This window comes from Myxocyprinus asiaticus, chromosome 8, assembly GCF_019703515.2.
Source record: "Myxocyprinus asiaticus isolate MX2 ecotype Aquarium Trade chromosome 8, UBuf_Myxa_2, whole genome shotgun sequence".
Classification (NCBI taxonomy): Eukaryota; Metazoa; Chordata; class Actinopteri; order Cypriniformes; family Catostomidae; genus Myxocyprinus; species Myxocyprinus asiaticus.
In genome coordinates this window covers 12,054,532-12,067,215 of record NC_059351.1, presented here as the reverse complement: position 1 = coordinate 12,067,215, position 12,684 = coordinate 12,054,532, and the positions used below count along the sequence as shown (strand labels likewise).

The 12,684-nt window shown below is 37.9% G+C and overlaps 1 protein-coding gene across 2 annotated transcripts; it reads left to right on the top strand.

The window, feature by feature from the left end:
- Positions 1-353: 353 nt before the first annotated feature.
- Positions 354-8,707, top strand: xpa (xeroderma pigmentosum, complementation group A). 2 transcript variants are annotated; one of them, XM_051704731.1, is made up of 7 exons: positions 354-500; positions 3,258-3,442; positions 5,185-5,295; positions 5,449-5,554; positions 6,489-6,654; positions 6,824-6,941; positions 7,348-8,706. In XM_051704731.1, the coding sequence occupies exons 2-7, from the start codon at positions 3,265-3,267 to the stop codon at positions 7,500-7,502; spliced, it is 834 nt and encodes a 277-aa protein (XP_051560691.1). In that variant the 5' UTR covers positions 354-500; positions 3,258-3,264; the 3' UTR covers positions 7,503-8,706. The 2 variants fall into 2 exon arrangements, with proteins under 2 accessions (XP_051560691.1, XP_051560690.1); XM_051704730.1 differs by lacking the exon at positions 354-500 and adding an exon at positions 1,720-2,212 and having other exon boundaries at positions 7,348-8,707.
- The last annotated feature ends 3,977 nt before the right edge of the window (positions 8,708-12,684 follow it).

Below are 12,684 nucleotides of genomic sequence, written 5' to 3'. Positions count from 1 at the left end.
ATATTATTAATAAAAAATTTCACAATAATTAGTGCTGAAGTTACACATATATAATTGAAATGGTCTGGCTTAAAGTCTTTTTTAAATGTTTTTAAACTATATTGTAGTGTTTTCTAAAAATTTAAAAGCAAACTGTCAGTGCCTGAATGTATGGATACATATTTTCTCTCTCTGTTTCCTTTTTTTTATGTATTCTGTCACTTTTTATTTGCCTATACGTTATTGTTTGCATAATTTAAACCATAACGTTGGTAGCATGTTATTTATAGTACAATAAATACGATCAATCTCAATGTTTTTCACAAAAGAACCAATAGATGGCGATGTTGACCTTGTTGTGCCAAAAATTCAGACAAGAGAAGGAGTGTCAATAACATATTTCATTCACTGTTGTTCTGTGGGTTCATTGAATCATTCGTAAACATCACACTAAAAAGTCTGACTAGCTAATTTCAGTCTCATTAGATCAGCCGTAAGAAAACAGCAAACACCGGCTCCCGGTAAGACATATTATTCCTATATTCCCGTGTTGGTTGAAAGGTCTCGAGCTCTTTTGCTTTAGTTACTATATGAACCAACCATAGTTTCTGACCAAATACAAAGTTACTATGATTGTTACCACTGTGAAATCATATTAAACTCAAATAAATATGGTATATTCTTCAAAACGTGTAAGAAGTCACACAATTTCTCTGTTATTTTGTTTAATCTCTTGATGTAGTTGATTCCAAGTTACCACCATTTTATTGCATGAACAATGACTGTTTGACATTCTCGCTGAAACTTTAGCTAGCGTTTTTCTGAGGGTGCTTGGCTAGTTGCCATTTTTTAGCTGTTGACTTGTCTTTCAGCTGTCATTCAGTCCCCAGTCAATTCTGTTTAAAACAGGGATTAAAAACGAAATGTTTTCATTTCTGTTCATTCTGAGTAGAAACGGTATTTTTTTCCCGTTCCGGTTCCGGCGTTCACAGCCTCCTTTCCAATCGGTAACCCGTTAGCCTAGAACAAAGTTAAAGAGCGGTTAATAACGTTAACTGGCCGGTGGGTGATATACCAGGTGCAGTGTTACTAGATCTCTCAAGGAAAAAAAGGGACCTGATCTGGAAAAGCAAGCTCAAAATAAGAGACTTGCCTCAACCAAAATAACTAAAAATAAGCAATTAAATTTTTTTCCCATGTGGGGGAATTCTAAGCATAGAAATAATAACAAGCTAAGTATACAGTAGCCTATATATAACTATATAAAATAATGTCTTTTCAATAAATGGATTCTTAATATTAAATGTATTGCCTAAAATATTTCAGAAATACATCTGGCCATCTAAAATTAATTCATAGCCAAAATCTCTCTCACCTGCATGCATGCACACACTGCTTAGGTGTGTTTGGAATAAACGTCATCTTATGCAGGCCATATTATTATTATTATTATTATTACATTTAATAATTATATAATTATTTTACTTTAATAATTTGTTTTAATTACAGATCTGCTTCTCATTCAGAACCTGGCAGCATTAAATCTGTATTAATGCTCATATCTAACAATAATTCAGTAAAGACTTGGAAACAACTGAGAAATGTACTTTTTACATCTATATTTTTCCTTGTATCCGGATTAAGCGTGCATGTTTACGTAGTCGTTATATATAGTTCACGAAAAGGGCTTTAGCATGTCACAGAAGGCTTCATCCATAATGTGCATTAAGGCAAAGAAATGTGTGATGCATCAGTTTCCTTCAGAAGCCTCATTTGTTGGGCAACAGGGAGTGGTGTAATTTTTCAAATTTACTGTGATAAACCATTTAGACTAATAAAAAATGTTTTAAAAACAATGTTTTCACACCGGATCAATTGAAAGGGACTTCGTTCCCGTTTTCAGTTACGTTCTGCAAAAAAAATCAGTTTCCTTTCGGCTTTTGTTTTCATTCCTTGTAACGTTTTCAGCCCCTGGTTTAAAAAGGATCCCAGTTGGCACTAGAGGTCAACCGAAAGTGAATCGATCTAAGGTGGTGGAAAAGGCAGATAACCAGTTAATCGGCAGATTTCCTTACTATGGCGGTCACAGACACTGAGGCTACAAGAGTCCAAAATGAATAAAATCCCAGATGCAGTTTATTATTCCACCAAAATACCAATAATAACCAGAAAAAAAATCAAGATTTGGTGCATAACATGGAACTGGACTTGGCTCCGTTACAATGTGCTATATGTAAGTATTTACCAAATTAGGCTTTTTATAGCCTAAATATTCACTTCATAAAAGGTTTAGTTTAATGAGGAATACGATTTATTATTATTCACAGGATATGAAGTTGGAGACACAATGTACACTATATGGCCAAAAGTTTGTGGACAACCACGAATTTGGTTACTCCATTAAATCCAGTAATGGCTTGGGCTTTTTGTGCTTCCAAATTTGTGGCAACTGTTTGGGGATAGCCCTTTTCTGTTCCAGCATGACAATGCCCCTGTGAACAAAGTGAGGTCCATAAAGAAATGGTTCACTGTGTCTGGCATGGAAGAAATTGACTGGCCTGCACAAAGCCCAGACCTGAACCCCACTGATCACTTTTGGGGCGAACTGGAACAGCAACTGTAAGTCAGGCCCCATCGACTAACATCAGTTTCTGACCTCATTGATAGCCTTGTGTCTGAATGAGAGCAAATCCCTGCAGCCATGTTACTACATACCGTATAGTGGAAAGCCTTCCCAAAAGAGTGGAAGCTGTTATTACAGCAAAGGGGGAAATTGATGCCTAAGGTTTTGAAATCAAATGTTCATCAAGCACATATGGTGTACACAAACTTTTGGCCATATAGTGTATGTGCTGACAGGGGAAGTTTCCATATACTCACATACTCACGCTTCAATTTATAATATTGGATTTAAAAATCAAAATATGCATTGATCAATATAACCAATTTTCCGAATCAGTAGTTCCACAAAAATAACTATTGGGACTGATTAATTGGTAAAACCGATATATCGGTCTAGGTCTACCTGTAGTTGTAACCTCATGAAGTTAGCTGAGAGAATGCCCAGAGTGTGAATAGCTGTAATCTAGACTGAAGGGTGGCTACTTTGAAGAAGCTAAAATATGCGAGTGTTGATTTACTTAACATTTTTGATCACGACTGAATTCCCATACCTCCACTTGGGTTGTTTCACAGTTTTTGATGATGTTACAACAATAAACAAGGAGAATGATAAAGAGTGAGTAGGTGTGTCAACTTTTGACTGGTACTGTATACAGATTGATCATGGATGTGCCGGAGACCAGTCATTCTCAAGATTCACCATCGGATACCGCAAACTATTTAAATGAGTCCAGCGCGCCCTTAACGCCGCACATGTTGGCCAAAATTGAACGGAACAGACAACGTGCATTGATGCTCAGACAAGCCAGGCTCGCCAGCAGACCATCTTCAGCTGGAGAAGGTTTGTTATATGCCTAAAAACATCATGAATATTGCATCCGATAAATGTGTTGATTCCAGAAAACTGTACAATTGCGCGCCTTTTTATTTAGACTTTACAGGTGCTGGTCATATAATTAGAATATCAAAAAGTTGATTTATTTCACTAATTCCATTCAAAAAGTGAAACTTGTATATTATATTCATTCATTACACACAGACTGATATATTTCAAATGTTTATTTCTTTTAATTTTGATGATTATAACTGACAACTAAGGAAAATCCCAAATTCAGTATCTCAGAAAATTAGAATATTGTGAAAAGGTTCAATATTGAAGACACCTGGTGCCACACTCTAATCAGCTAATTAACTCAAAACACCTGCAAAGGCCTTTAAATGGTCTCTCAGTCTAGTTCTGTACGCTACACAATCATGGGGAAGACTGCTGACTTGACAGTTGTCCAAAAGACGACCATTGACACGTTGCACAAGGAGGGCAAGACACAAAAGGTCATTGCAAAAGAGGCTGGCTGTTCACAGAGCTCTGTGTCCAAGCACATTAATAGAGAGGCGAAGGGAAGGAAAAGATGTGGTAGAAAAAAGTGTACAAGCAATAGGGATAACCGCACCCTGGAGAGGATTGTGAAACAAAACCCATTCAAAAATGTGGGGGAGAACCACTACGCACAGACGTATGCAAGACATGGGTTTCAGCTGTCGCATTCCTTGTGTCAAGCCACTCTTGAACAACAGACAGCGTCTGAAGCGTCTCGCCTGGGCTAAAGACAAAAAGGACTGGACTGCTGAGTGGTCCAAAGTTATGTTCTCTGATGAAAGTAAATTTTGCATTTCCTTTGGAAATCAGGGTCCCAGAGTCTGGAGGAAGAGAGGAGAGGCACACAATCCACGTTGCTTGAGGTCCAGTGTAAAGTTTCCACAGTCAGTGATGGTTTGGGGTGCCATGTCATCTGCTGGTGTTGGTCCACTGTGTTTTCTGAGGTCCAAGGTCAACGCAGCCGTATACCAGGAAGTTTTAGAGCACTTCATGCTTCCTGCTGCTGACCAACTTTATGGAGATGCAGATTTCATTTTCCAACAGGACTTGGCACCTGCACACAGTGCCAAAGCAACCAGTATCTGGTTTAAGGACCATGGTATCCCTGTTCTTAATTGGCCAGCAAACTCACCTGACCTTAACCCCATAGAAAATCTATGGGGTATTGTGAAGAGGAAGATGCGATATGCCAGACCCAACAATGCAGAAGAGCTGAAGGCCACTATCAGAGCAACCTGGGCTCTCATAACACCTGAGCAGTGCCACAGACTGATCGACTCCATGCCACGCCGCATTGCTGCAGTAATTCAGGCAAAAGGAGCCCCAACTAAGTATTGAGTGCTGTACATGCTCATACTTTTCATGTTCATACTTTTCAGTTGGCCAAGATTTCTAAAAATCCTTTCTTTGTATTGGTCTTAAGTAATATTCTAATTTTCTGAGATACTGAATTTGGGATTTTCCTTAGTTGTCAGTTATAATCATCAAAATTAAAAGAAATAAACATTTGAAATATATCAGTCTGTGTAATGAATGAATATAATATACAAGTTTCACTTTTTGAATGGAATTAGTGAAATAAATCAACTTTTTGATGATATTCTAATTATATGACCAGCACCTGTAGTTGTATCACTCTTCTTGAAGGGAAAGACTATAATCTGTTTTTTTTTTATGGTGTGTGGAATTTGTCTGTCTTCCCTTAGGTGCTACTTGTGCCAAAGTGGCAAAAACTGTAGACTCTGGTGCAGGGTTCTTTATAGAGGAGGAGACAGCAGTGGATGAACAGCAAGAGAGGAGAGTTGTCCATCAACCTGGTAATCAGAAATGCCATCCATGACTGTAGTCTGGTAGATATTGTCTTTATCAGAATGCTTAGGATGAAGTTAGGTGTATAAAGAAAGCTTCAAGTCATCCCTATTTTAGTCAGAATAAGTACCGGTAACTCGAACTGTGTGTGTGTGTTTCAGCCCCAGTGATGGAGCCTGATTACCTGATGTGTGAGGAGTGTCAAAAGCCATTTATGGACTCTTATCTCAGCAACAGCTTTGATCTGTCTGTGTGTGACAAATGCAGGTACAACATCATCAAACCACCCATTCTGTATTTGAATGAATGAATGTTACATTTATATAGCCATCATGCATCTGTAATGGATATCATGAATGAATGAATTAATGAATGTTACACTCATATAGTGCTTTTCTGAAACTACACTCAAAGCGCTTTACATTGTGAACGGGGGGACTCTCTTCAACCACCACCAGTGTGCAACATCCACCTGGATGATGCAACGGCAGCCATAGTGCACCAGTACACTCACCAAACACCAGCTGTTGATGGAAAGGAGAGAGTAGAGTGATACAGCTAATTCAGGGATGGGGATGAATAGGGTGCCATGACTGATAAGGGCCAATGTGGGGGGATTTGTCCAGGACACCAAGGATACACCCCTACTCTTTACGAGAAATGCCTTGGGATTTTTAATGAGCATAGAGAGTTAGGACCTCCATTTAACGTCTCATCTGAAAGGCGGTGCCTTTTTTTTCAGTATAGTGTCCCTGTCACTATATTGGGGTGTTAGGACCCACACAGACCACAGAGTGAGCACCCCCTGCTGGCCACACTAACACCTCTTCCAGCAGCAACCTTAGATTTCCTCAGGAGGCCTCCCATCTAGATACTGACCAGGCTCAACCCTGCTTAGCTTCAGTGAGCAACCAGGCGAGAGCTACAGGGTGTTATGGCTGCTGGCTAGATGTGATCACGGTATGTGATCATAGCGGGTTATCGATTAGCATTTAATCAGTGTTACAGAGACTAGAAGTACAGTAATTTAGAGACTACAGATGTTATTAGCTGGTGTCACTGGTATGCTGTTGTAGGGTTTGTCTCGGTTTCAGTTTCAGTGCTTCAGTGTGTTTTCTGTGCACCTGCAGTCCAGAAAGAGCTCAAAACAACCACTGTTGTGTGTTTTTGTGTATCAGTATATATGCCTGTGTTTACATAGAGACAATGAAGTGAAACACAAGCTGATATCTCGCACGGAAGCGAAGCAGACTTTCCTTATGAAGGATTGTGATCTGGATAAGAGGGAGCCACCGCTACGATTTATCCTGAGGAAAAATCCTCACAACCCACGCTGGGGAGACATGAAACTCTACTTGAAGACTCAGGTGAGTTCAACATGTCATATGGGTAGGAACACAGTCACCTCTCTATGTTTCTCTTTGTCAAAAGATGTTAAGCAGAACTTAAGCTCTAAAGGGAGAACTGTTTAATTCCTTTTGTGTTGCTTTGTGACTTCATTGTGAACGCATTTGTGACTGTATTGTTAATGTTAAGGTGGTGAAACGGTCTCTGGAGGTGTGGGGCAGTGAGGAGGCTCTTGAGGAAGCCAAGGAGAGTCGAGAGGAGAACAGGGAGGTGCAGAAGCAGAAACGCTTCAACAAGAAAGTTAAAGGTATGGAAGCCTCTTATGCTGTTACTCATGGGTGGCAGAATAGACAGTTGTGTCAGTTGAACCCAAGTCCATTTTTCCAGTTATAAAAGCACATAAATGAATAGTAGTTTTTGTCAAACATGTTTAAAATGATAAGATGAAGACTTACTTGTGGTCTAGAAAATAATGATTTATTCCACATGGGGGTGATAGCCACCATGTTGAGATCACATGATCAGCCACATACTATACATCAGGGGCCAGTTGCTCCAGCTATACGGACGTTACAACTTAGTCTAGTTGTGGCGTAAATGGGCACTAAGTCACAATTTACGCACTACTAAATATTTGAGCATTGCACCATTAAACATAGGTAGGACGTACCTAAGCATTTATGCATTGCTCTCAATCTGCATCTGGCTTTCAGAGCTAAGGCGGGCAGTGAGGAGCAGTATGTTTAAGAAGGATACCAGCATTCACCAGCATGAGTACGGCCCTGAGGAGCTGCTAGATGAAGAGGAAGATCTCTACAGAAAGGTGTGTCGCACCTGTGGACACGAACTTACTTTTGAGAAAATGTAAATGTGTCTTTAACTCCTCGCTGCCGTGGTGGCTACAGTACAGGGAAGACGCAGGGTACAGATTCAAGCTGAAGAGTAAACCTGATGACCATCTTCATGTTTCTGGTCCTCCATCCAACAGCAACATTCTCTTGGCTCTCAATCCAATAACCAATATGGGTTTCTTCTGTTTCGATAAATGGTTGGCTTGAACTTCTGAACTACGATAAAGGACGTTTTTTTTTAATCAAGAAGGAGCCTCTGGTTAACTGTCGCCTTTTTTGCCTTCTGAAGAAGTTAAGAAACACCCTATAATAAAAAACACCCTATAGTAGTGTTTTTGGAGATTAGAGAATGCTGCGCTGAATTTACACACAAGAGGGCACTGTAGAGCTACTATATTCAGAAAATGAAGATAAAGGTGTATGGTGTGTTCTTGGACAAAATGTAAGAACACCTTAATATTGTTACAGTGTTGAGCATACTCTGTATCTTTGAAATGGCAATGGGGAAATGCAAATGACCAACATGAAATATATTGTACCCGATCAACTGCATATTTAATATTTAAAACAGTTTTACCAGAACAGACAATGTTATACTATAATGTTAATGCTAGCAGCACCAAACTGTTCCAAAGTTAAATCTGGAAACATGATCTCATTTCTCAGTCTTCTACCTCATGAAGTCCAGTGACTGTTTGTTCGCAGAGGGATATTGGTGATTCCATTCGTTGAGGGATGCAGCTACTGAGAAATTCTCTCATGGAGTTCTGTTTCAGTGTGTCTGTGTGACCACTGAAAGTATCAGACCTCCCACACTCACAAAAAGCACTTACACACTCATTCCTTAATAGTCACACTTTTACACAACTCGCCTTCAATGAAGTGTCAAATGAGGAGTAGATCATACCTGCTGGATGGAAAACAATGAACTTTGTCTATAAAAGTTGTTTAGAAAAGGACCTCTTGTTTTTAAATAAACTTTATACATATTCGCAAAAGCGTATTTTCTATTATGCTTAATTTGATCGTTTATTATCAGCTTTTATTATGTAATGTCCGAATCAACATCAACACATATGATTCTTCAGGGACCCCATATGTTAAAGGGATAATTATCCCAAAAATGAAAATTCTCTCATCATTTACTCTCCCTCATGCCATCCCAGTGTATGACTATTTTTTTTCTTCTGCTGAACACAAACGAAGATTTTTAGAAGAATATCTCAGCTCCGTAGGTCCATACAATGCAAGTGAATGGGTGCCAAAATTTTGAAGCTCCAAAATGCGCATAAAGTCAGCATAAAATTAATCTATAAGACTCCAGTGGTTAAATCGATATCTTCTGAAGTGATGTGTGGGTGAGAAACAGATTCAAATTTAAGTCCGTTTTTACAATAAATTCTCCTCCCTGCCCAGTAGAGGGCGATATGCATGAAGAATGCAAATCACCAAAAACAAAAGAAGAAGGACTTAAATATTGAACTGTTTCTCACCCACACCTATCATATCGCTTCAGAAGATATGGATCTAACCACTGGAATCTTATGGATTACTTTTATGTTGTGTTTATGTATGTGCATTTTGGAGCTTCAAAATTTTGGTACCCATTCACTTGCATTGTGAGGTCCTACAGAGCTGAAATATTCTTCTAAAAATCTTTGTTGTGTTCAGCAGAAGAAAGAAAATCATACCTGGCATGGCATGAGTATGAGTAAATGATAAGAACATTTTCATTTTTGGGTGAACTATCCCATTAAGGCCACATGCCCAATTTTACTGCAGTGCTTCTGGAATCTTGTGTGTATGTAAGAGAGGGAATGCGTTATGTTCCTTTTGTCGTATAGTTTCCACAGGGGCAGGGTTACAGATGCCTTGCATTACTGACATTATTGATGTTAGCTGTATATCTTGTTTGTTTTTTTGAAGTCTCTGGCCCCTTTGGGCCACCGTTGCAGTACGACCAACCAAAGGATACTGTGACTAGCTCCACTGCTATGCTGAAATGTCACAGCTAGGTGTTTTTTCCATATGTAACACCCTAGAAAATATATATAAGAAAATACTTTGACTAGCAACCAGGTATTTCCCTATAACCAACTTCTTAGTTCCCTCTAAAATACTTAAAATACAAATGTACATTATGTGTTATGTGGACCAATAAGTATGTGCATCCATGTTAAGTAGATGCAATCTCATGAAACCTGTCAAGAACATGTCCTGAAAATAAAGAGAAAAGGTATGCACATCCAACCCGAGTTGGACGCAGGTGCAAGACAATGCAATAATCAAAGAAAAAATGGTAAGTGTCCACACAGAGATTTTATTGGCTTACATTTGTAATGTTTCGACCATTAGGTCTTCATCAGGTAAAAAGATGAAGATCGAAACGTTGAAATTGTAAGTCAGTTAAGTTATTTTTGGAGAAGTAAAATCAGTGTGCGGACAAGAACATGTCCTGGTCATGTTTCGGACCAAGAGTAAAAGAAACAAATTTGCTTAAAAGGACATGAAGCCTATTTTAGGAACTTTTTTATTTATTTTTTTTTTGTATTGGGACATTATCATGACAATATACAATACACCCCTCTCCCTGTCAATTCTCAATAATGTCATGCTAAAAAATAAATAAAATAATAAATTAGTCAAATGGTATTTTTACATCATAGTAATAGTACTTGCTTTACTGCCTTTAATGTGTGATATGAATAAAAAATGTTTTACAGTAATTTATGAAAAATATAAATAAAATGTATGTATTACGGTAATTAGAATGCAATGAGAATCACCACTGAAAATAATGGGAATTACCAAATAATAATAATAATAATAACAAACAAGAAAAATGTCTGAGCACATTATGGTAATGAGAATTGGAGGAGAAATGTATTAATTGTCATGAAAACAATATCAACATACAAAAGAATCTTCCTAAAATAGGCTTCATTGTTTGTGCAAACATAAATTATATATATATATATATATATATATGTAAAATGTTTTACAGTAATTTATGATAAATATGAATAAAATGTCTGGTGGGGGGGATGTTGCTAAATTGTCATGAAAATAATGTAAACATGCAAAAGAAAATATAAATAAATGCAAAATTTGATAATGATAAATGATTTATTTGACTTTGGGCAGAAATGTGACCTGGACATGTTTTCGTGAGTTGCACCCACAGAGCTGCTAATTTATAAGCCACATGTTCAGACCATACATTTTCTGCTTCAGACCATAAATTTCTCCTCATTGAATCTATGAAGTGCACAATAATTTTATCAAGTTTTGTCCAGTGTCCTCAAACTCATGTAAACTATGGACATACTAAGAATGTAAAGTTATTTGACAGTGTTGACATATTAACAAATTATCCAGCTGGAATCACAACCATAATAATAGACCATGGCCTTTCTATACATACATACATTACTTTATAGCATCTACAGGCAATAGACATATTTGTCATTGTCTGATTTGTGCATGTTACAGTGGCATAATATTTGCATGAGCACAAAGTAGCTTATTGCATTTACAGTTAAATGCATTTCTACATACAGTATACCTTGTGCTGTACCACACCTGTTTTTTGGCAGACAGATTGTCTACTGTCTGTGGTGCTTCAACCCAGCTGATAATGTCCCATATAACCCATACTGACCTTTGGGGTCAACGTAAGGGTGAAAGTCCAGGACAGCGGAGTGAGTGTGAGAGAGAGAGTAGGACATACTACGCTAATGTCTGTGCTTTGATTAATGGCACTCATGATTTGCCACCTGCTGTTTTATATGGCCCTCTGTGAGTAACTGATCTCGAAGTGCTTGCGTGCATGGCGTCCACATTTTAAATAGCTGCCTAAATTTATCAGCTTTGTGGAGGTCGCTAAAAATTCAGACACCGACGAGTTTGCAAGCAGCTTGCGAGCTGGTGTGAAAATGACCTCTCAAAACCGTTTATTAGATATACGACTGTCAAAGAGAGGACCCACCTCAGCTTTTCCAACACGTGATGGTAATATACAGTATGTATGAGATCAGGGCTGGCCCATGTACTCTGTATACAAGTGCTTTGCGTGCTACAGCAGGTGTCCTAAATAGCCCTGCACTCGGCTCCTCCACGGCTCCCCGGAGGATAGATTACCGCAGACTGTGGTGGTTCACGCGCAGCTTGGATCACTTTCGGAAATCCACCTCTTTCCTTGTGTTGATAGGCGTACATTATTTTATTAAATTCACAACCCTTAAAATTCATACATTTCTCATCTACTCTTCTGCAACTATTTTCAGGAGGATGAAGTAAGTCTAAAATTGTTTTTGAAACAATAGTGCCCCGTAAAAAATCCTCTCAAGACTCGACAAGGTAAAACAATATTGTTCTAAATAGTACCAAATAAGGGTTCTTCGGCTTGTAACAACAGCAGAACCCTTTTTGGTGCTAAATAGAACCCTTTTTTTCATCCTTTGAAAGTGCTATATAGAACCTCAATAGTGCTAATAAAGAACCTTTTTGATGCTCTATATTTCTGCTCCTATAAAACATTATAGCCTCAATTTGTAACGTTGGGTTCTTGGAGAGGAGATGCAGGAGTAAACACTTTAAAAGCAATCGTTGGAGTGGAACCAACACTAAATCTTAACATCACAACATAACACTTCAAGGACTGACAAAAGAATGGGCAAAACTAGAGGATATTTACACAAAAGGAACTAATGAGGGAATGGAATACAGGTGAGGATAATAAGAAACAGATGGAAGTGATGAGGGCAGTGAAACATGGGAGATGTAGTCCAGAGGAAAATTTCAAAATAAGAGTCCTTGAAGAACGTGAGGGAGACAGACTGTGACACAATTATGGTTTTATATTCAATATAAACACAAACAAACAAATACATAAATAAAAGGCATGTGTCAATTAAGTACTTTTATTTTCTATTTAAATGAAAAATAGTGGAAAAAATAATGTTTTTACAGCAATTGTTAGCTGAATACATTAATAAATTATTGTGATTAAAAAAGTCATTGTGATTAAATAATTACAAATGCATAAATCACTCATTAATATATATATATATATATATACACATACATATTTATATTAATAAATACATCAACAAATACATAATGTGAAAGAGTCAATAAATGCATATGCAAATGAATTGGCAGACCCACATTGCTCCACACATTAAAGCTGGGACAGAA

Coding starts and splice junctions, on each gene's coding strand:
- xpa (XM_051704730.1), top strand. Junction 5,555..6,488: donor TCTGTGTGTGACAAATGCAG/GTACAACATCAT, acceptor GTGTTTACATAG/AGACAATGAAGTGAAACACA. Junction 6,942..7,347: donor CTTCAACAAGAAAGTTAAAG/GTATGGAAGCCT, acceptor TCTGGCTTTCAG/AGCTAAGGCGGGCAGTGAGG.